The sequence below is a fragment of the Zophobas morio genome, unplaced genomic scaffold (assembly GCF_036711695.1).
Source record: "Zophobas morio isolate AGI-343-1 ecotype UQ-CSIRO unplaced genomic scaffold, CSIRO_AGI_Zmor_V1 ptg000224l, whole genome shotgun sequence".
Lineage (NCBI taxonomy): Eukaryota > Metazoa > Arthropoda > Insecta > Coleoptera > Tenebrionidae > Zophobas > Zophobas morio.
Genome location: NW_026972328.1, coordinates 66,891 through 88,766, shown reverse-complemented (window position 1 = coordinate 88,766; position 21,876 = coordinate 66,891). Strand labels below are relative to the sequence as shown.

Here is a 21,876-nt window from a genome sequence, read left to right as displayed (position 1 = left end):
TGCTACATTTAAAAATACGTTGCAGGGATATCCGGTAATGATCGCCAGAACAAGTAGCAAAAATCAATTTGTTTCATCTATTTGCTATCGCTGTTTGCAAGGGTGAAAGTGCAGCTGACTTTAGCTTTATTTCTGAAAAGCTTTACAAGTTGATTCATCTTGGAACCCATTAACACCCCTTGCGAAACCATTACTCAGGGATTTACAAAGGGATTTACAAATATTTTTGGTACCTGAAGTACGCATAACGGTTTTTTTTTTTTCTTGTTTAATAAAATTAGTGCCGGTAAAGATTTTTAATGAGATATCTATGCTTTACAGATATGTAAAGACGAAAGCATGTATCTCAAAGCAACTCAACTTATCTTAGAGAAATGGTGCGCAACAAAGGACCACCGAATTACCGATTTTTCATTATTATTTTATGTTGCAATGAATGCTATTGAATTCAAACTGTTAGGAAGGAGTTGCTCCTGGTTACCCCAGTACAATAAATGGGCTCGAAGCAACAAACGCCATTATAAAAAGGAACACATTTAAGAAAGACTTCCAGTGGGCCGGTTTTTGAATAGTGTTCAAGTATTATTATTAAAATGGTCAAAAGACAAAGAACCTGAGTCTCCGATATGTAATATATATATAGTGAAGTTGCACAGCATCTTTGGGCTCAGAGTTCACACCTAAAGAATTTTCCACCTTTCATGGAAAGGTTTTTATCCTATTTTACTTTTCAGTAGCTTCCTAAAACGACAAGTGCTAAAAAAATGTTGAACAATAATATCTGAGCATGTCTCTCAGTTACTGAAAAATTTTGAACACGCAGTGACAATAACTTGGAAATTGATAAACAATCTCTCGAGCAACACTTCACGTGTTTCTTGTGTTTCTATTTGTTTAATTCTAAAATCCAGCTGCATATCGATTTCTAAAACCGAATCCTAACCAATTTCTAATATAGTTAAAATATACACTTTTTTTTTACCGTACGGTCTCAATTCGCTGCGACCACTGTAGAGTTAATTTTGTCGCTAATTTGTAATATTCTATATTATAGATCTTGTTGTTATAAAGATTTTTTTTCAATGCAATACATATTTTTGTCGTAGTCGTAGAAAATACCTTGTTGAAAACATCTTTTGTCGTGCGATATCCTAGTTTGACGGTAAATATATTTTTTTGTTTGTCTGTTATGTCCTGTATACTAGCGCTTCTAACTTCTTTTTTTAAGGCACTCGTATGAGAAGCGTTCTTCACCGCACCTAACACAATGTAATAACAGCTTTTTTAATGTGGCCGAAAGTATTACTTAATAGAGTTCTTTAGTTATAATGATTCAAAAGTTGCTCTAATTCTACAGACTACGATAGTCTCGGATATTTTTACTGTCAGATTTTGTTAGCTTAACTAAAAAAAAAGAGGTATTTTTAAACGTTGTGACCTCTTACCGCTTCAACTGAGTTAGGTTTTGATGTTATAGGACGGAATATTGCTTTAATTTAGTTTTGTCTTTAAACTTCTTTTACTACTTTAAAGCCCTTACAACTTCAGGAAGCTCATGCGGATAATATTCGCGTTTCTTAGCAATAAAAAGTTTTCTGATATTATGTTTACCACTTAAAAAAAGGCCATTTTGTCGCTTTGCTGGTTTTTTTAAAAAATAATGAACCTTAAACTTTTTCAAAATTAGAAACTTAATCTAGGATTGTTAGAGTTGTATAAATCAAACAAATTTGCGACAGCTCTATGCTTTTCTTATTTCCCCAACTAACTGCCAGTTATTATTTTGAAAAATTTCATAGTATCGTTCTCTTTTCTTGGAGTTAAATTCTCTACTTCGATATACGACGTAAAAGATTTTTTTTAAAAAAAATGGTGGTAAGTCATTTCCATTAATAATTAGCTCTCACACCTTTCTGCTCTTGCAAAATGTTAAAAGTATTTTTAATAAGAAAAATAAGGAAAGTTGACTGTTATTAGTTAAAATAAAATTTTGTACTTATAGTTTTCCACTGGCCCAAAATATTCAAGCTGCTAAAGGTTTATAACGTTAGCAACATCTCGTAACCTCTCAGGACGCGAGAATGCGAATGCTTCTGTTTTCTAACATGTCAGTGAGCATCTGGACCAAAGTGGTCACATGACATAAACTACAGGGAAGGTGCACGCTTTTGATAACCGCGTTCCCTTTAACGCTCCACTCTTTTAGTTTGTATTGATAAGACTCGCAGGCTTGGCTAAACCAAGTAGTCTATGCTCTAACTTATCGTGTATCTGCACAAATCATTCGTAATAATAATAAAGCTTCAGGAACTAAATAGGTATTAGGCTGAGGTGCTTTATTATACAAGTTATAATAAATATATAACTACTGTACTAGACATAATGCTTATTCATATATTTGTGGTCATATTCCTAATAAGCGGTTAAGTTAATTTTACCTGCGAGCTACTATTCCTAAGTTACGGGAACTTGGGGACCTAAGTAATGTGAGGCTTAATTTTAACTTATTGAGCAACGCGATATTGCAAGTGGATTAGCCTTTTAAAGATGCTACAGACTTGTAATATTCCTTTTCTAGGGATATCCTGTGTTTAAAATGTAGTATGCACCCTTCTAACGAATATCCTTTGGTGCTATAGTTTAGAGACTTCTTAAGGTAGCGGCGAAGTGTTTGTATTTATCCAAGTTCGGTCATATCATGTAGAGGTAACCGGCGCTCTAAGTTGTAGGGGTAGGGGATATGTACCCCCTTTTTTAAAGGCGGGTTCACCTTTTCATTACGGACTAAGTGCAAGAAATAACTGATAAAAGAATGAAATTGTTGCATAATCAAATATCTTTGCAAATTTTTTAAAAGGTCGCTTAAGCCAAAAGAAAAAGCGATCAATATTAATTTTACTATCTTTAGATTTACTTGAAACATAACCTAAACGGTCCTAACCTTTTAGTATTAATTTTAGAAGAGGGAAGCAAGGGACAAATAAAAGCTGGAAAAAAGGCTCGCAACTTTACTTACTAGAGTCCTCTTATCATATCGATTGATGATTCACCGTTAAAGATATAAATATATGGAAGACATGTTATACCTATGAGAAAAAGGAAAGGATGATTTAACGAATCCTGGTCGCCTTTAAAACTCCCTAGAGGCTGAAATTAATTGAAACGTGCAGAGCCAGCACGAGAAAGAGCATATACCCTAATAATAAGTAATCCTCGATAAACACAAAGCTGGTTTTAACTCTTTAATAAACCACGCCTACTAAAAAAGTTATTTTAAGCAGAATGTTCACCTCTTGTCCTAGCGAGGAAAGTCAAGTTAACAAATGAATTTATACATTTTTGCAAGTTTCTATAAATAATTTAACTAAACCTTTCTCTTCCAGAGAATTACAACTCTATTGAATTTTACAGTAGCAAGACTCCACGAACACATCAACGGCGTACTAACACAAGTTAAATTTACAAACTAAAACTCTATTAAATTTATTTTTTTAAGCAGGCGTTTGAGGAGTTCTCTTATCACGCGATCGTTCAATAGCAGACAAGTGGCCGCCCAATTCCTTAAAAGCTTTCTGAAGTTGAATGGTGATATTATGAAGGGCTGCCAATTTCTCGGTAATGACACGTTCACATTCTTCATAAGAACCGAGAGTTTCAAAAGATCTCTATTAAAACGAGTTATAGTTAAATAAATAAATTATAATTTATGATTTATAAAATACAGCAGCAGGAAAAGAATTTTCCTTGAAGCCCTCAGAAGGAGCCAAGGGTTTAAAAAAAAGATCGGAAGGGTCTAGGGTGAGGCTGCTGCTAGCCGAGGAATCCCCCGAAGCCGAGTTCTCATTACCCTCAGACTTCCGGCTTTCCTTGATTCGGCGAAGGAGGTGCTGATAAAATTGCGGTAATACAAGCTGCTGAGGCAGTTGGGGGCGTCCACTTCCTGCTGCTTACAGAAAAACCTTTTTAAATATAAAAAAGATTTGATATATAACTTACTCGAGATCCCTTGCGGAACCGACACTGGTAGTAGAGGATTCGGCCGCCGATCTGCTTGGTTAGAGTATAACACTGTCAGGTAGAAATAATAGTATTTGAAAATACCGGCCAACACAGAGAGACGGCAGGTGGGGCAGGTCTGTTGTCTTTCCAGCCAAGACCGCAAACAGTGCCGATGGAAAACGTGCCCGCAGGGCAGCCTACAGAGAAAAGTAGCTTTGATCCCGAATAAAACTTTACAAAGGAAGAAGAGACTTTTTAGCAGCCGTCATTTCTTCACGGCAGATGATGCACGTGTTGTCTACCAGTGAAAGGTCCTCGGGAGTTGCTTCGGGGTATCTCTCGTTCATGTTCATAGTGGCCCGGTTGTACTGTATCTACAACGTGATTTCTTGAATAAAATAGAGCGAGTTGAAAGAATCAAAGGATTGCCATGTCATGCAGGCGTTTATAAAACGAGCGGGTTATCAAATAAAGATCCCGCAGAAGATAAAGAGGCACTCCGTAGTAGACAGTGACCGAGTAAAAGAAGGAAAGATACAGGACTAAACGAGCAAAGTCTATTACAGTAGGATAAAAGTAAACAAAGCGTGTTCTGACCCACAATATTAACACAAAAGTAAAATCCTAAATTAAGCAAAAAAACTATGGAAACTTTTATAAATTATAATAATTCAAAAAGAAAAATATGAAAAGGAGAATAAAATATATAATGTAGAACCACTAACCAATAACCAAGTCAAGATAAAAATTGTACACGGACTTGTTCTCCCAAGGGTCGGAGAACCCGGCGTCGATTAAATTCAACATAAATTTAAGAAAGACAGAAAGTAAACTAGTTCCCAAGATTAAAAACTACACGAACAGAAAATTATAAAAGAAAGTAAGAAGGAATCTATGCATATGCTTCTAGCGTAGTACTTAATTAATTACTTCAAACATCAGAAGTATATGCATAGACGGACCATAAGTCATTATGTTCTGAGTAAGGAAAGTTAATAGAAATATTAGTTGCAGTACATTATTAACAAGTATACCTTCTTTGAGTAAGTAATAAAACTAAGGTCCACGATACCCAAAAGAGTGAGTAGTGTGACAACTTTTAGATAAAACGTACGGCTAAGAGAAGGGCACTGCTCCATCTTTAAAAAGATATAATAAATAATAAACAAGGTCCCGAGAATTAATAGTTACAATAAATTAAGTAAAAATTGATAAGTACGTAGTCAACTCTGTCAGCGACAAGCCAGTGAAATATTTTGAAAAAAAATAGGGTTGTGAAAAAAAGTAGAAAACCACCAGTTATTTCTTCTCGAAAAATGGTCATGGCAAATAACGTTTCCGTTACAGAAACCCATGACTGTTCATAAATGTGCTTTTATAAAGACAAAAGATGTAAGGGCACCAAGTACGTGAGTAAGAGAAGATCAAGTAAAAAGTATAACATCTAATTCGGAAGCTCGTAATGATCCCAAAAAAATAATTCGCATTAAGTTCCCAAAAAATGCAGTTACGGCAAAAAATAAATTATACATAACCTTGTTTAAAAGTTTAATATATAAAAAGACGTCTCAAACAGTAAATAAAGAATTGTATACTAATAGTTGTACCAACAAACATGAATTGGTATTTGTAATCCAAATCGCTGCAGGGTAATATTGCTTACGAGTAAAAAATGCGTAGGCAACTGTCAACACTGCAATCAGTACACTAGCAAGGACATAGCGTACTAAACCCATTACGGAAAAATATGCTGCTTTCATAAAAGGTTTGAGTACTTTCTAGATATTAACAAATTTGATGGCAACAACATACTGTGCACAAACCTCTATGATTGGCAGAAAACAAAGGTTTTTCATTAGCACTATTAAACTGTAAAGTAGGAAGGGCTTCAGAAATTTGAGTGCTACTGCAAAAAGTTATCATTTGTAAAATTTTTAATTAACTTTTATAAGAAACTTTTATATGTTTTAATGTAAAAATTCATATTCACACCTATTCGGTATAAGTCGTCGGTGTAAGCTCAGAAATTTAAGTTGCTGAGTCTGATGGATTAGTGCAATCAAAAGTGGGGCGCCCCTACAATAAATTTAGTCGAGAACGACAAAATTTTACTCTTTCTGGAATAGAAACTTAAATTATGTTATCAGATGAAAAGTTTTAAATTTAAGTATTTTCAGCTTCCCTTTCTTACTGCCTCTAATTGCCTAATAATAATTAGCACTTTGAAGATGAAATATTAATTATCTTCACATCACTAACTAGCCCATAATTGATTAATACAAAAAAAGACAAATTAATTTATGTAAATCTTTGCTTTCGCTTTTTTTTTATTTTTATTTTTTTACCCGCTATTCTTCCAAGTTATCCTCTTTACTACTGTATCTAAGTCTAACTGTCGCTGCTAAATAATACCAACATTCAGGTCTCGTTAACCTGGCGGCTCCTTTTACATAGCATAAAATTTACCTTCCAACATATAATTTTACCACAGTCAATTTTTGACTAAACAATGCGGTATTTAATAGTGGCATTAAATGGGCCTAATGGTTAAATCACAAGAAGACCTTATTAGATCTATAAAAGCAGTAAATTAACCTATAGAGGCAATCATTACCAAGGAAGGGGCCCTTTAAGGGTAAAAATACCCTTGTAAAAACATGAAATTATTTCTTGTCCCATTGAGATGGGCGTCCACTTTTTGGTGTGATGAGAAATCTTAGAGGTTAACTCCTCCTACCAAAACAATTACACCCCTAAGGTCGAGTTGCTGTTACAATTGAATCTTTGCTACAAAAACACAAATTTAATAATGCTTAAGCCAACTCTAAGGGCACACTCAAAAAACTGTAAGATAAAGTCCTATTATGAGAAGTGCGGTTTTGTTTATATATAATACTGTTTTATTTCATTTATCCAATTACTAATATTATAATTATTTACTTTTATCGGATTTTACTACGAGAGTCTGCCTATCGATTATGACCTGACCTTACATTCAGAAAGTTAAAAAAATTTGCTAACAACTCTCGAGCAGTATAGATGGGATTATAAGATCACGAAAGACAAGACTTTAAAAACTTAAGGACGCGTGAAAAAAGTCCCTATAAACTTTCATAGACTGAAAAGCTCTCCTACCGTCTATTCTGATTCATTTTACCGCCTACAATTCGTAACACTAATAGAATGACATGGAGAGAAGTTAAGAAGTAAACGATCACAACAAAAGTACTAATAACACTAGCTATATTACTAACCTTGTACATAATTACAATAAAGAAACGATTACAAATTATAACGTTAACTTTTACGTTAAAAAAAAAAACTGTTTTAAAATCTAACTTTTCTTTAATTAAAAAACTAAATATTATATTTTAAAACATTACTCAAGTGATAAGAATCTTCCTCTTACTAAAGAGATGATTTTAAAAGAATTAATTTTACCTTTGTAATTACTTGCATACTATACTTGTTACCCTACCCTCGGGAAGAGTACACGGAGTATTTAAGGAAGTACAGCCGCGGCCATAAAGCCAGAGTTAAAAAACCAATTTTTGATGCAAATGAAGTGAACTAGAATGAGAAAATAGAATACTAAATACAGCTTTCGCTTAGTAAAATTAAACTAGGAAGACGTGATTTATAAAATTACCTCAAACATAGTAATTCTTTATTTGTTCATCGAATGTCATAATCCTAAAGGGTTTATACTTTGTACCTAATTTGGCAGGCACGAGGACTTTAGTTGGGTTTATAGCAAGCCTCCCACCTGGCGGAAGGTCTTCAGGTTTTGTTATATTCTTTATAACAAAGGGCTTTTCAACTTTTTTTCATAACTAATTTGCTTTAACTGTCCTGCATAACTTTCCGTGGTTTCCTATTTGTTCTTATAGTTTTACTCTTTTCATATTTTCTGCTTATCTTTATTTTTAGTTTTAGTTTGCTTTATTATTTTTGTTAAGTTTCTGAAATTCTATTACTCCAAGTGCTGTTACTTTCGCGCCTTTTATCTCCATAGAACTCTGTAATTTTTACTTCGGTTATAACATCGAACCACTTATGAATGTAGGAATAAAAACTTGTCTTCGCTGCCAACTATTGTATGATATCGGGTGAGGTCATCTCAGCACGTGTTGAATTGGATCTCCTCAAAATCCACTGTTTTTTTTTTTAAAAATTGTTCCTTTCCTTTCAAATATCTCAAAACCTACGCCGCACATGAGAAGATTTCATACAAGATTCTGAATAGAAAATAGCATCTATTGCATGTCTTTTGCTATGTAAACTAAATAATCCTTTAAATTGTCCCAGAAAAAGGACGAAAAGTCGGTTGCATCAACTGTCAAGGGAGGCACATGGCGAACTAAAAAAGCTGATTTCAGAACGCACCTCTTCATAGAGTTGTCAAGGCTAACAGTTCTTCCCACCAACAAAACATTATTTGCCCCGAGAGTTTATACCTACAAGCAATTGAGATAATGTAAAGCGGTTGTCACCTCCTTGTAAAAGGCGATAAATATTTACATTGCGAAGAGTATTATAAATCCATTTGAAAAACTAAATTTTGAATGGCTCTAGAACACTTCATACCCGCAAAGTAAGTATACTCTTGTAATTGCATTTGGATGCAAAAACAAAAGCAAGTGATACAATTATTTTAGCCTTTAAGTTTAAATATTCATTTACTTTCGAAAAGGTATTAATAGAAGGGGACATAGTAGATGAACCAAACCTTTTAATTTACAAGACCGCCAAAACGCCAGTAGTGTGCTTTGCTAAGTAAACAATCTATCGCCTACTCTAGCTTGAAATATTCGAAACACTATTACATCAAAGTAATAAGAATAGGCATTCGTGCCTAAAATTTAAGAAAACGGCATATAACCCCAAAGCAAAGAACTGTTCAACGAAGAACTAAAGTTATTTCGTGCCTCTAATCAACCACTCTTGGTGGAGACCTGATTCCAAAAAATTTTCATGGAACTGTAGAATCGTGATAAAAGCTAAGGATTTCTTGGACAAGGGAGTAAGAGTAATAACTGCCCAGGCATAGACTTAGTAAACTTAATTATCTGATAAAATGAAAATTTAGTTTAAATACAAAAAACCAACTTATAATTTGCCAATTATAGAATTGTAACAACAAGAGAGATCTTTGGTTGAGAAAAAATTAATTTTTGTATAACGCAAAAAATTTTTAACTGAAATAAGTACAAAACAAAGAAGCTTGGCTATTTCGAAGTTCATTGGTCGGCAGTATCCGATAATAATTTAGTTATATAGAGAGGGGTAATCCACTAATAAAACTTAGGGGGAGTGCACGGAGGGAAGCACTTCAACCCGTTCGATCTGAGAAGTCAAATCCCAGGAACTTGGTTAGTACTACGGTGGGTGAACCAGGGGGCTGACCACACCGCGTTCTTCTTCCCCCTAGAAAACAAAAATAGTCATGCGCTTCTCGTGGAGATGTACGGGGGTCTACTTACGTCCGAATAAAGATTAAGCTATCTCTGCTCAATTCCTCGGACACCCGCAGGTCATTAATAAAATAAACAAAATAATAAAACCTTTACCAATTCTTTTCACTTAATTTTTTCAGTATCCAGCAACTTTTGGTAACCCTAACCCTAACCCTATCGGTCCCAAAATTTATTACTAATTTAGATGTACTCTTCTTAGATCGTAAATTGCTCTGGTAGGGGCGGGCGACGAACTTTACGGATCTGCATCAAGGTTTTGACAAAACCTAATTGGATGTGCTGCTGTAACTCGACTTCGCTACCCTTTGTAGAGGCTCCAATCGCAAACCCTGGAAAGGATTTAGAAAAAACGCAGGCACGCAATAAACGCGTGCTGAAGACTCAACGGCAGGCGCGCCGGACGCGCATGAAGTAACATTCTCTTTAGACATTCAGTTGCCGATAATGATCGTGCGAACTGTAATGTAGCGAATACCTGCCCATCTTTCTCGTTGGGCGAATGCAAAGCCAAAATTTTCCACATAATCATTTACAAGTTGAACGAAGTGGGTTCGCATCGTACTTCAATATTACTATTACTGTTTTCGCTAACCCCTGTGTAGCGACCAACGTGAATCTTTTAGCCATCGATAAAATATACGCATCCTCGTGGGGACAACCAATTGGTTCAGATTAGCAGGGCGTGGTGATCAACTAAGCGAACTGTGCGCTGTCTTTTTAACAGCGCCATACGCTATCCTCTCTTCTCTCTTTTCGTTTAAATATTTGGGATCAGCATAATGAAGAAAATATTGTAGGCTTAAAATAATTTAGTTAAAACATCGTTTATTTTTAAAATTTCTTTAAAAACTCAGCTTTTTAGTCCAGAAAGATTTTTAGCAGTCGCTTGTTTTTGAGATGTAAATTTCTATTAACAATTATTGATTTAATTTGCTAATATCTTAGTCTCAACTTTAGCCTTATCAATAGAAAATTTATTAAACAAGTACACTTTGTGGTTTTAATGTATCGCAGGGATAATATTTATGGATTGTATTTTCAATATAGGCTTTTATTGGGAATGCTAAATTATTAATAAGGTCCTCGTTACTATCATATTCAAGTGAGGGTCATACTTTCTTGCCCTGTATTTGTTTTTAAGAAAAGTATGAGAAAAAATCTTTCTCAAGCTCTCATCTTCTTTTTTGTGATATACCTCTCTAATACTGGTTATAAGTCACCTTATCGCAGTAGTGAGTAGGGGGAGGGTGGTGAATAAGCTTTTTAAACAATTCGCTTAAATACTTAAAGTTAGGGTTTTCTAATAATATAAATCCTTTCCTTTAGTTAATTACTGAATTGTGTTCACAAAAACTTAACTTAACATAACCCTTCTATATATGGAATAAATTCAAACTCGCTTACTGGGTAAAGCTAGACAGCCTTTGGTATAGAAACTGGCCATACACTTAAATATACAATTGTAAAGAATTTCTCAAGCCCGACTTACTTCGCATTTTATATATTCCATGTATTGCGGAGATTCTTCGTTTCCAGTTAGAAAATTAATACCTAAAGAAGAAATTAATAGCGCAATTTTCTTAAGACAGAATCCCCAGTTCGATGGAAGAGGGATAGTTGTTGCTGGTAATATGACAAGTTTTACTTCATTTTAACATACTTTTCTATTATCAACGATACTCTTTTGTTATATAAAGTATTAGATACAGGTGTTGATCCAGCGGCTCCAGGGTTGCAAGTCACTTCTGACGGCAAACCAAAACTGCTTGATATAATCGATACCACGGGTTCAGTAAGATTCTCTTTATTTTTAAAAAAGAAAATATAAATAATCACTGTCTAAAGGGGGATGTTGACACCTCTAAGGTTGTAACTCTTTCAGAAACTGAGGACTACCTCTTTTTACTTTCTGGTTACTCTACCTTTTAGTTATTTTCGACAACAAAATCAATATTTCTTACAACTTACAATAGTTTTTAACTTCAAAACTTATCTAAAATCTTTTGTTTTTTTTAAACAACTTCATAATATATAATAATCATAGTTTGTATTGATTTCATACCATATTTTTTATACTAAAGGTAGAAAAATTAAAATACCACCTCACTGGAAAAGTTACAATAAAATTTTTTTTTTGGGGATAAAGCGGTATATATATATACCCTTGCGTGATTTTTAGCTCTCTTTTTTTTGTTAAAAAGTCTGTTTATATGGCAACAGCGCCTTTGAACTTTACCCAGAAGACTTGGTGAAACGCTTGAAAGACGAACACCAAAAAAAGTGGGATCGTTTTCGCTACCAGGTAGTAATTCTGCTCTTTGTTGGGTAGCAACGCGGTACTAAGAAAATTTTTTTGTGTTTTTTTCAGGCAAAAGCTAAGGTTGTTGGTAAAATTTCTTTTTGTAAAAAAAAACAAAAAGAAGGTCGGTCGACTTTTTAGGGCAGTACTAACATTATAAAGTTACTTACTTTCTTTAAGCCGATAACGATAGCGACCAGACAGCGAAGACTTTAGAGGATTACAAAGCACGAAAGATAGTACTGGAGAACTACGAGTCTAAGACCTACCACGGGTCAGATGCTTTTTACACCTCTCTGCTGCTTGCGTCACTGCTCTTTCAGCCCCGTTCTCGACTGCATTGTCTTCCATGATGGAAAAGAGTGGCTCGCTTGCGCTCTATTGGAAGACGAAGACCCCTTCACCGCAAAAGTTTTAGCTGTATAAACTATTTCTGGTTTTCTTCTGCCATTATTTTTTCTCTAATGAGGTCATGGCAGACTACAAGATCCGCCAGGAGTATTCCACCTTCAGCAACCAGGACATGCTCTCGTACTCGTTTAATATTTACAACGAGGGCTCACGTATTATCACTTACCGAGTTTGTGTGCTGGTGGTTTTCTGCACTTTCTCTTGTATGGCAGGTCTATCTATCTCCGTGTGCTGCGGGTCGCATGGAACCCATGTGGCTGGCATACTGGCCGCCTACCATCCAGATAATAGTGGAGTGAACGGGATCGCTCCGGGAGCTCAAATTGTCTCTGTGAAAATCGGTTCCGCTGTTTTATTGCTTTAACGGCTTGTTCAACTCGGGTTCATACCTATCTTCCTTACAGGAGACACTCGGTTGGGTGGCATGGAAACTGGAATAAGCGTCATACGAGGCCTTTCGGCCGTATTGAAAAATAAGGTTTTTGTGGAGAGGCCGAATGCTCTACAATGCTGTGTCCTGAGCATCCTTTATCCTACAGTGCGACCTTATCAACATGAGCTTCGGCGAGGATGTCCACATGGCTGACGTTGGTCTTTTCTCGGCGTTGGCCAATGCCGTAGTCAGGAAACATGGCGTTGTGTTCGTCTCCAGGTGGCCCCTCTAGCTCCTCTCGGTAGCCTTTTACTCGTTCCCAATGCATTATCGTGCCCAATAGCGCGGGGAATCAGGGCCCTGCCCTGTCCACGGTTTCTGCGCCGGGAGGCACTACATACTCACTAATCTCTGTCGGAGCTTTTGTTTCTGTACGAAACTCCTTGTAGTTTTCTGTTCATTCATTGTAATACCGAGTAGAAATCCATGATGGATGTGGATCATTCCATGCGAGAGTGTGTCAATGAGGGCTACTACACCTGGTCTTCCCGGGGCCCAGCGTACGCCTTTTCTGTAGTGATAGCTCGTTATCGTAAAGACGGAAGAAGTTTTATCTACTTTTATTACACTGCCGGTTTACTTCAGCTATAACGGGGACTTTGGCGTGACTATTGGGGCCCCTGGCTGCGCAATTGCCTCTGTCCCTGCGTTTACATTAAAGGGTAAACTCTATGGGACGACAACTATTCTGCGAAAGAGTAGATTATTCAACACTTACCTATCTCGAGGGGGGCAGTTGATGAACGGCACATCTATGGCAAGCCCCAATGCCTGCGGAGGCATCGCTCTTCTCCTCTCTGCTCTTAAAAACAATAGTGTAGAGTATACTCCCGAACGGTGACTTTTTTTTTGCCTCTTATCAAGTGGAGTCGAGTTTCCTAATCCGCTGTGACGCAGAATACGAAGGGCAGTAGTGAACACCGCCCAGCTTATGTCAAACATGGACGCTTTTACTCAGGGCTACGGCTTGTTGAACGTAAGAAGACGTGCACTGCTTGGTATACACTTCGTTGTGATTGGCCTTAAGGTACTCGGAGCTTATGACCATGCAGTCAAGTATCGAGACTATAGAGGGCATGACGTTTCCTACGAGGTTGATGATCTCTTTAATAACTGTTGGCTTTACGGTAAAGCGGTGTAGATAAGAACATCATGCGGTCATGAGGCACGTGGAATCTATATAAGGGAGCCCTGGCAAATGGCCGTAGAGAAAGAGGTGATGAGTTTTTGATGCTCCTCTTTCCTGTTGTTCATTACTTGCTCCGCGTAGGTAACAGTCAGCGTGCGGCCCGTATTTCCAGAGAACACAGAGAACATTGAAAAGATCAACTACAAAGTTCTTTTTGTGCTCGATTGTGAGGCCGCGTGGATAAAGCTTCCCAGGCACTTCGCCCTGATGAACGAAGGTAATCACCAGATTCCGATTGGCCCTCCCAGCACTCCCATTGGCGCATCCTAGAGCGCTCCTTCAAAGTACTTTTAAAAGCCAGTTCGGCTTCTCTTCCTCCTGGCCCTCACTTTACAGTGGTTATTTTTTTTTTAAGAGTAGATGTAACCCATCCAAATCTCAAACCGTAACTAATAAGATTAAAGGATTCGACTCTGCGGCTACAGAGGTGGGCCCTCTTTTTTGCATTTCCGTTACGCTTCTCGTCCCTGTGTAAGTACACTTTCCCATTGTATACTGCACGTCTACTTTTCCGCCTTTGCTGCAGCCCCTTGTCTGCCCACCGCCATCAATTTGAAGTCGACTTTTATCCAGGTTACATTTCCCGCCACTTCTATCAAGTTCCGGACGGTTCTCGCTGGGCGGGTTCGTGCTCAGCTCCATGCTCTTACTTTTTCTAAACTAACCTTGCAGAAATCTGCTTGGTAACGACCATCCAAGCGGGAGGTACTAGGCAGTTTGCTATTCAAGTGCAGCAGCTGGAAGCAATGAAAGGGCACACGCACTCTGGGTTCAAAACCCACATTGTGGCTTCGGACAAGAGCCCGTGGGTCAGAGTTATACCAGTTCTTCCAGGTTACCTGCCTATGTACTGATCATATACTTCTGCTTATAACTTGAGCCCTTTAGGATTCACACTGGAGTTTTGCCTGGCGCAGTACTGGGCCAGTCTCGGCAACTGCCGAGTGAAATGTACCGTCCACTTCCACGGCGTTGAAACTGGTGCTCTTTCTACTTGTACTACCCGCCCTATATTAACAGCTCCCCCTGTAGAGGGGAGTGTTTTCAAAATTCCCAGCGACGTGGCTGCATTCCGTGTTTCCTACACCTGTCGTTTAGGGCCGGAGACCATCAGTATCTTCCCGCTCTCCGTCGAGTCTTCCTTTTGCAGTTTGATTCGGTGTTATAGAGCCTTCTGGCACTTTTAAGGCTGTTGAGACTCGTATGGCTCCCACGTCTTATTCTCTCTCTCCATCCTCGCACCCGTAAGTTTGCTGTTTTGGCTTCTGCCTCTCCTCTTTTAACCAACCACAGTCTCGACGCACTCCCGGATGACCGGTGCATGTATGCCCTTTGTCTCGAGTACCCGCCTTTCAGCGTGGTATTCTTTAGGCATTTCTGGACGACTTTGCGCACGACTACCTTGCTTATAAAACGTCAGGACAAAAAAGATGACTTAACGCCACGTGTCACCAGCCTTAATGGAAGGCTTTATGATTCAGTGTTTGGTACGTAGTGTTCTCAGTGACTCAGGCCTTCTTGTCGCCATCTCTGCTCTATTGTACGGGCTCCCCTTATAAATGTAAACTTCAGCGGCTCAACTCCTCGCGATCTGCGATAAGTTTAACCGAGTCTTGTACTGGACCGATTGCTACACCCAGAAACTCACCTTGCACAAAGTAACTCTCTGGCTACCATAGTGGTCTTGGTAAAGACCATTTCTTTTAGGGAGAATATACCGTGCGTGTGTGCGTTATGGCGGAGAGTTTGGCCCTTCTCGAAACCATGACGGGCACTATCCTTGTGCTTGAAAGGAAGCTTTCGGAACCCCTAAACTTCTCTTTCTTCCCCACTTACAATGATGCGAGTCCGTATAAATTTGCTGCTACTACCCCTGCTATGACCACTGCGCCGTATTATCGTAGTCCTCCGGAAAAACGAGTGGAAGAGGACGTTGCTCCATAAAAACGAGCGCGGTGTCATCTTTATCGCGCCGCCACCAATAAATAAAGTAACTCATCTGTTTTCATGATCACCTCCAACCTTTTTTTTACGGTTATGAATAGTTGACGTTATTTAAGAATGGAGACGTTCTAGTCGGGAAGCTGCATCTTTGCGAGCTTCCTTCAAATAAATCACTAGGGACTATACACTTCGTTGTAACGGCTAGAAGGCGTTAACTAATGTTTGAATAGTTGTATACGAGGGGATAAAGGTCCTCTACGAAGTTCCACCCTCTGCGAAGCCTGGCAAGAGCGAGGTGCTTGCACTCATAAACTCGCCCACCACCTTTTAATTACACCCACAAAGAAAACTAAACTGAAGGACGATGAGCAAAATTACGAGAAGCTAAAAGAGGAAATCCTGAACAAACAGATAGCTGCGCTGGAGAAACTGAAAAAAGAGTACTACATTGCACGTGACTTTATTCATTATATTAACTGCTGCTTGAACCAGTGAAGCGTTTCGATTGTTCAGCAAACTGGAGCGGAAACACGGGGATTATCTGCCTCTCCATGCCGCCTACTTGAGAGTGCAATCTTCTACCATTTTCTTCCTTTTCTCTATTAAACTACCAACAGAATATCGACGGGATATCCTTGAAGCGAGTTCTCTTGCCCGCCGTAAGCTCCTTAAGTGCAGGTAGATTACACCAGCGTGCCGTTGCAAGTTGAATACCAACGGACCCTCAGGCAGCGTTCTTGAAACACATGTTCTAAGTCTCGAACTTGACCGGGAAGGCGCCCGCCGGGAGCCTGAGAGGCTGAAGGAAGTGCTCAACATTTGCGATAAAATTATTGAGAAAGTCGACCAGTCTGGTCTCGCAGCCTTCTACGGAATAAAGCAGCCCGTAGACAACAGCGAGTCAAGAAGGCTTAAAAAGGAAAAGGACGAGACGGAAGCCATTTTCGTCGAAGCCCTCATCCGGAAGGCATATGCGCTCCTTGAGTTCGAGGATTTGGGCTGCGAAGTAAGATCGACCGTCGAAAGACGGGAGGAGCTCATGAAGCTTCTCAACCAATGGTGTTCTGCGAAGAGCCCTCAACATGAGGCCAGTCAACTACTGAACGCCGAGGTAGAATTGCGCAGGGGCCAATATGGATTGGCCATGAAGACAATGGACGGCATCTACCAGGAACTGACCGACAGGGATCTGAGAGCAAAGGCAACCGCGTGGAAAGTGTGCACCCTTCACCGTGCTGGTTGGCTGCACTGCTCTCATGTCGAAGCCGGCATGTACTACGCCCAGTTTCCGGCGACAGTGCCGCTCATGTACTGAGGGACAAGCAAATAAAGCCACGTGGCCAGTCCATACAATGGTTTATTGTTGCCAATATCCGGACGGATCACTGGACTTCGTACGGTTAAACATCAGTAGGAGATTTCTATGAACTTGCCCAAATTTTTATCGATAAACGAGGCTATCGCTTTTTCGGAAAACCCGAGCTTCCTCTGCATGTCCTCAAACTATAAGGATAGCAGTGCCTTAGGGCAGGTAGCGCAGCACTGCACACACAGAGAAGGCCGACCGAATAAAAGCTGCCGTTTTTCTCCTTAAACTCCATGATTTTTTTTGAGTGAACTTTGCCGATCCCTTTTAGCTTCTAAGTGGGCGTACAACTTGATTCGTCATTAACAAACAGTGATGTGATATAGGATAACCTGCAACTCCTGTTCGGATGCAGAAGCATTCACGAAGGCAAGCAGCTTTTCCTCAAGTTTCATGCGAATGCCTGCCGCACGCAGCACATACTTTATCTATTCTAAATAACAAGGGGAATATAGAGACCGTTAACTTGAACTCTCACCCGATCACTCTTCTCTTTATCCTTTTGTACATCGCTATTACCGCCGTCCTTGTATATAGGGAAGGTTGCCAGGGGAATTATAGGAGGCGCCCAGTCACCAGCGCTCTCCTCCTCTTCCAGCTTCTTGTTTTTCTTTTCGTAGCACTTGTGCGACATATCCATGCGCTTCTTATCGGGGCAACTATTTTTCTTTAATTCGAAAATTTTTCCTGCGATGGCTGCTGCCTGTTCCGAGCTGCAACAGTAGACAAGGGCTGCACGAGCATTGATTATTTATGGGTTATAAGTAGAAAGAGGGAAAAAGAAAGCCTCTTTGGTAAGAAGCAATAGCGTCTTCCTCGTTCGCCGCGTGCTCGGCCTCCTTCACAAACGAGCGCATGACTAATGCTTTGTAGCTGTCCGTCAGCTGCGAGGGAGCTTTCAACTGGTCCGCCAGAGTATTAAACAAGCTATTAACCTTTCCGCTAGTAAATTCAGCAATGCTTGGGCTCCTTTTCCTCTCAGCACCCGGGCAAATATTTTCTCTAATAATCGATAGCTGTTTTTATAATGATAGAGCTTCTCTACGGAAGTAATACTTTTCTACTAAGACCCGCCTTGGCTTGTTTGGATCCAAGCTGATAACATGGGGCTCACACTAGGTGGTGGAAAGAACAGTGCAGAAAGAAGGCAAGGAAAAAAAAGATTTCTAGAAAACACAAACAACTTTAATATCATGAACGGGGATGAGCGGTTTGTTAATATTAATGGTTTGAAGCGGCGTATTTACTGCGCAGACGTTAAGAAAAGAAAAAATATATATGAAAAAAAGAGTACCAATCTTCATCCCTTTTTTAGCAAAGTTAAGCGTATTCAAAGTGTCCTGGTAATTTCCTTGAGCCACGTTGGCAATAAGACACGAAAGGCTATTTCCTCCGAGCGAATCCTGTGCATCACCGAAAGTATAGCACAACGGTATAATTATCAAACACCAAAGTACCTTAAGCAGTCGAGTGAGGCAGCTTTGCCGGTAGTTGGGAAATCCCTTCTGTGAAGAAAGTATATGATATGTAAAAGAGAGCAGAATTGTATACGACAGACGCGTATACCCCGCTGGAGAGCTGCTCAACCAGGGTGTTGAAGGCCAGCAGCGATTTATTGATCATCCCACTTTCTAAAATGGCTTTTCCTTGGTTCCCAGTTCGCCGGTTATCTTCGCTCCCGGCAAGATCTACAAGCACAATTTTACCATGATAAGTTCGATTTTGAGCAAGCAACTGTCGTTCGACCTAACAGGGTTGGTAATGAGAAAGAAGCTACTAACCCATAATATAATGAGAACTTTGACAATTATGAAGAAGTGTGAACGCGAAGAAGCGGAATTAAGTAAAGTAAAACCCGTTGTGCGATTAGTTCGAGCGGTGTCAAATGCCGCCTCAAACTCAGAAAATGAATTTATCGGGAGCTTAAACAAAAGAGGAAAAAGATAACTTTTACTTAAAAAATGGTTACGAAACCTCATGAAGGCCAAGAACGTGAACTACACCGTTACTGTCTTGTCGAACCTTTTAATAATAATAAAGCTAAGCTTTACAGTACAGTACTAGTAAAAATTTATAATTAAACTAATAAGGTGTATACCGGCAAGCTTTTTCCCTTGACATCTATCATATCAAAAACTTCTTCATTGTATATCTCCAAAGAAGACAACGTAACTGAGTAGCTACATAATTTTTTAGCTTGGTGAGCTCCAACGAACTTAAAGAGTCTTTTTAAGGTTCTTGGAATTATACCTATTTAATAATAATTCCCTTAAGTTCAATATTTCAAATGAATACTATTAAAATTATAAAAAAATAGCCTAAATCTTTCTTAGTTCCTTGCATAGTATAAGTTTTTCCAGCTCCTTTATACAATAAAGTTATTTTATTATTAACTATACTGTAAATTGGCAGGACCTGTAGCACCGTAGGCTAAAACGCTTATATTATTGCCCGCAAAGACATGTGTAATAAGTTCTTTTACTTCCTTATTAAATAATTCCTTTTGTGAAGTTTTAGGGCCATAACAACCATCAAAGCTTATTATTCAGTATACAAGGAATTATAACGTATGCACAAGAAATAAAAACCGTTCCGCAAAGTTCTACCTGAATCTTTGTGTTTCGTTTTGGCATCTAACGTTAACAAAGTCTATTTCTTTCTGGTTTATAATGGTAAGAGTAGAAGGTTGCGATGACTCTGAGGCCAGTTGTTCTCTACATCGAACATTTACGCGAATTCTCGAGCCCCCTTTATCTTTTTCTTCGATGAGATTACGAGTCATTTCTAGTGCAAAACTAGACCATTCAAAGTAAAAATAAATTGTGGCCACTGAACTAAGTGAGGTCAGAGTAGCGTTAGTTATGTATCAAGGAAACTTAATCTTTAAAAACCATTTGTTAACATTCGGAATGAGGTCTAATGCGATGTTGTATGTACAACAACGTATTTCTTATAAATCAACTTATAAATTTTCGTTTAAGTAATAAAGATTTTTTGCGTCTAATAAAAATAAAGATGTGTGAAGTGCACTAGTAAATAGGTTGTGCTTTTTGTCGCCGGATTGTTTATTTCCTAACGTAGCCCAAGACCACGTGCAAATTAATGTATTGACTGCCTCCGATTTAGAGTAAAATCTCTAAAATATTTGCTTTGTCCGGCAGCAAGGAAGAGCCGTAAAGGTAGACTAACATACAAGTTGAACAGCCGAGCTTGGAGAGCCCCGTTTAAGTGTTAACTTCAAAGAGGAACGTGTCCTCTTTCCATCATATTTCTTACATATGCTATTGCTAACTCACTTTGCGAACTTTTCCGAGGCAACTTATACACAGAAACAAAATCTTCTGCACAGGCCCCTTTTTCTTGTCATTAGGTTTAATAGCTTTTACTTAAGCCTATATTTTTAAAAAAAAATTATTTTATCTATTTTATATATGGGTTACTTTTCTGGCCCTTAACTCTTGTATGGGTTTCATTTTTATATAATACTTAGCTAGGTTTTTTCTATAATGGTTCTATGTAATATTGCTGGCCTGTAAAACCTTAATGCTATTTAGTGTAGTCTTTCTTAAAAACTAAAACCGATTTTTTAGCTTATAGTTCGTGGTTGAGACAATGAGATGGTGACTTAGTAGCGTGATAACTGTCAAGAAATAAAAAGACTGCCTTCTATGAACCGTCTTGTCCACTACCTTGCCAAGAGGGGAAACATAACTTTATACCTTTTTTTCGTTCTACTTTTGTAGGACAAGTTAATTAGCATTTCTAAAGTGGCAGTTAGTTTTGTTCTCCAAGAGATGAAAAATAAATCGTAAGAGAGATAAACTTAGTGTTGACGAAAGAACAGTTCCTTGACCGCGAATACTAAATTTTTTAGAAAGGATATTACAGCCATATAAGATAGAAGGCACCTATTGAGTTAGATAATAACAAGGTTACTGCCGAATCTAACCCATTTTCCGCCACAAGCTAGGAGGTTGTTTGTATCACCCCAAAGATACGCCGCCTATAATTAACAGCTATACCACTTTCTTTATATCTCAAACTCGAGCTACTCTTAAGAAATAACTGGCGTATTGATCAATATCAACTCTCTAACTGAGGCAATGAGTACTCATATCTAAAACTATTAGCAATTTATTTGTAAAACTTAATAGTCAATGAAATTAAAAAGTAATATGCACAATCTTTTAGTACATCCTGTATTACCGATGGTCTGCAGGATGAAGAGGAAAACTTCAGGAGTCGCCCAACAGAATGGATTTCGACTTTAAATCAGAATCTTATTTGGAAAACGGGAACGAGTTTTGTTACCAAATTACGATACATAGGGATAAGATCTGAACAACATGGAGATGGAGATGCAGTTATTTCTATTAAGTGACATATGAACACTCGCCAATCTAGAGGCTATCACTAAATAAAAACCTGGTTCAGTAATATTATCTCCTGTTGTCACTCACCGAGGAAAGAAATAAATGGCAGATTTAAATAAATTATATAAGGATACTTAATTGGTTATTGATTGTGGAGCTCTAAATAGCAAACACTCATTGTGAAACATCAAGCGGGACAATCCGAATGGCAGTTTCTAGAACACTGGGCATAAAATAATGGGGTTTTCTGTTTAGACCCTTTGGATTCCAGATATCACTGAGCTAAAAACTCCGTTAATGTGTTGGAGACAGTTTTATCTGAAGAACTTACCGATTAATTTTTGTGAAGTAAAATCGGATCGTGACCCAGTGTTTTACTTGGTTG

General features: G+C 38.3%; 4 protein-coding genes and 1 long non-coding RNA gene across 8 annotated transcripts; 3 read left to right on the top strand and 2 right to left on the bottom strand.

The window, feature by feature from the left end:
* Positions 1 to 321: 321 nt before the first annotated feature.
* LOC135146376 (uncharacterized) lies at positions 322 to 699 on the top strand. Its single transcript, XR_010283799.1, has 3 exons — positions 322 to 377; positions 461 to 579; positions 644 to 699. It is a non-coding gene; the product is annotated as an uncharacterized LOC135146376 (long non-coding RNA).
* Positions 700 to 3,491: 2,792 nt separating this feature from the next.
* LOC135146366 (E3 ubiquitin-protein ligase synoviolin-like) lies at positions 3,492 to 5,726 on the bottom strand. Its single transcript, XM_064078537.1, has 12 exons — positions 5,607 to 5,726; positions 5,442 to 5,534; positions 5,219 to 5,371; positions 5,034 to 5,138; positions 4,930 to 4,977; positions 4,725 to 4,851; positions 4,429 to 4,556; positions 4,252 to 4,373; positions 4,102 to 4,196; positions 3,997 to 4,047; positions 3,723 to 3,943; positions 3,492 to 3,665 (listed from the first exon to the last, which is right to left on the bottom strand). Exons 2-12 carry the CDS (start codon positions 5,529 to 5,531, stop codon positions 3,492 to 3,494), a joined length of 1,314 nt encoding a protein of 437 aa, XP_063934607.1. The 5' UTR covers positions 5,532 to 5,534; positions 5,607 to 5,726.
* A 5,258-nt stretch (positions 5,727 to 10,984) lies between these two features.
* LOC135146365 (tripeptidyl-peptidase 2-like) lies at positions 10,985 to 16,186 on the top strand. The gene is made up of 34 exons (XM_064078536.1): positions 10,985 to 11,102; positions 11,174 to 11,268; positions 11,322 to 11,388; positions 11,558 to 11,624; positions 11,697 to 11,778; positions 11,845 to 11,899; positions 11,956 to 12,049; positions 12,099 to 12,186; positions 12,245 to 12,338; positions 12,399 to 12,527; positions 12,591 to 12,664; positions 12,726 to 12,838; positions 12,903 to 12,990; positions 13,040 to 13,119; positions 13,205 to 13,281; positions 13,348 to 13,456; positions 13,517 to 13,595; positions 13,647 to 13,712; positions 13,761 to 13,835; positions 13,890 to 14,025; positions 14,079 to 14,146; positions 14,206 to 14,279; positions 14,335 to 14,432; positions 14,481 to 14,642; positions 14,697 to 14,789; positions 14,841 to 14,921; positions 14,977 to 15,052; positions 15,102 to 15,168; positions 15,229 to 15,295; positions 15,381 to 15,466; positions 15,516 to 15,654; positions 15,713 to 15,798; positions 15,854 to 16,047; positions 16,098 to 16,186. The coding sequence occupies exons 1-33, from the start codon at positions 10,985 to 10,987 to the stop codon at positions 15,965 to 15,967; spliced, it is 2,997 nt and encodes a 998-aa protein (XP_063934606.1). The 3' UTR covers positions 15,968 to 16,047; positions 16,098 to 16,186.
* LOC135146364 (uncharacterized) lies at positions 15,971 to 17,099 on the top strand. Its single transcript, XM_064078535.1, has 5 exons — positions 15,971 to 15,981; positions 16,016 to 16,192; positions 16,245 to 16,320; positions 16,370 to 16,430; positions 16,481 to 17,099. The coding sequence occupies exons 1-5, from the start codon at positions 15,971 to 15,973 to the stop codon at positions 17,065 to 17,067; spliced, it is 912 nt and encodes a 303-aa protein (XP_063934605.1). The 3' UTR covers positions 17,068 to 17,099.
* LOC135146363 (kinesin-like protein KIF22) lies at positions 17,060 to 19,908 on the bottom strand. 4 transcript variants are annotated; one of them, XM_064078533.1, is made up of 16 exons: positions 19,725 to 19,908; positions 19,534 to 19,655; positions 19,437 to 19,481; positions 19,217 to 19,368; positions 19,093 to 19,140; positions 18,918 to 19,040; positions 18,685 to 18,864; positions 18,576 to 18,623; positions 18,413 to 18,521; positions 18,303 to 18,364; positions 18,175 to 18,233; positions 17,906 to 18,120; positions 17,597 to 17,850; positions 17,451 to 17,546; positions 17,318 to 17,392; positions 17,060 to 17,255 (listed from the first exon to the last, which is right to left on the bottom strand). In XM_064078533.1, exons 1-16 carry the CDS (start codon positions 19,898 to 19,900, stop codon positions 17,160 to 17,162), a joined length of 1,860 nt encoding a protein of 619 aa, XP_063934603.1. In that variant the 5' UTR covers positions 19,901 to 19,908; the 3' UTR covers positions 17,060 to 17,159. The 4 variants fall into 4 exon arrangements, with proteins under 4 accessions (XP_063934603.1, XP_063934604.1, XP_063934602.1 ...); XM_064078534.1 differs by having other exon boundaries at positions 17,060 to 17,392; positions 17,906 to 18,002; positions 18,054 to 18,120; XM_064078532.1 differs by having other exon boundaries at positions 17,060 to 17,392; positions 17,451 to 17,521; positions 17,578 to 17,850.
* Positions 19,909 to 21,876: the final 1,968 nt, after the last annotated feature.

What these genes read in the sequence shown, in the direction of transcription:
- LOC135146363 (XM_064078531.1), bottom strand. Translation starts at nt 19,900, where the DNA reads ATGACTCGTAATCTCATCGAAGAAAAAGATAAAGGGGGCTCGAGAATT. An exon ending in TTTAGCCTACGGTGCTACAG is followed by an intron (nt 19,482 to 19,533) that starts GTCCTGCCAATT and finishes TATTGTATAAAG; the next exon opens with GAGCTGGAAAAACTTATACT. An exon ending in AGGCGGGTCTTAGTAGAAAA is followed by an intron (nt 18,121 to 18,174) that starts GTATTACTTCCG and finishes ATCGATTATTAG; the next exon opens with AGAAAATATTTGCCCGGGTG.
- LOC135146364 (XM_064078535.1), top strand. An exon ending in CTGGAGAAACTGAAAAAAGA is followed by an intron (nt 16,193 to 16,244) that starts GTACTACATTGC and finishes TGCTTGAACCAG; the next exon opens with TGAAGCGTTTCGATTGTTCA. An exon ending in TCCATGCCGCCTACTTGAGA is followed by an intron (nt 16,321 to 16,369) that starts GTGCAATCTTCT and finishes AACTACCAACAG; the next exon opens with AATATCGACGGGATATCCTT.
- LOC135146365 (XM_064078536.1), top strand. Translation starts at nt 10,985, where the DNA reads ATGTATTGCGGAGATTCTTCGTTTCCAGTTAGAAAATTAATACCTAAA. An exon ending in CTACCTCTTTTTACTTTCTG is followed by an intron (nt 11,389 to 11,557) that starts GTTACTCTACCT and finishes TTTATACTAAAG; the next exon opens with GTAGAAAAATTAAAATACCA. An exon ending in CTTCCACGGCGTTGAAACTG is followed by an intron (nt 14,790 to 14,840) that starts GTGCTCTTTCTA and finishes CTCCCCCTGTAG; the next exon opens with AGGGGAGTGTTTTCAAAATT.
- LOC135146366 (XM_064078537.1), bottom strand. Translation starts at nt 5,531, where the DNA reads ATGTATAATTTATTTTTTGCCGTAACTGCATTTTTTGGGAACTTAATG. An exon ending in GAAATGACGGCTGCTAAAAA is followed by an intron (nt 4,197 to 4,251) that starts GTCTCTTCTTCC and finishes TTTTCTCTGTAG; the next exon opens with GCTGCCCTGCGGGCACGTTT. An exon ending in AAAATTCTTTTCCTGCTGCT is followed by an intron (nt 3,666 to 3,722) that starts GTATTTTATAAA and finishes TCGTTTTAATAG; the next exon opens with AGATCTTTTGAAACTCTCGG.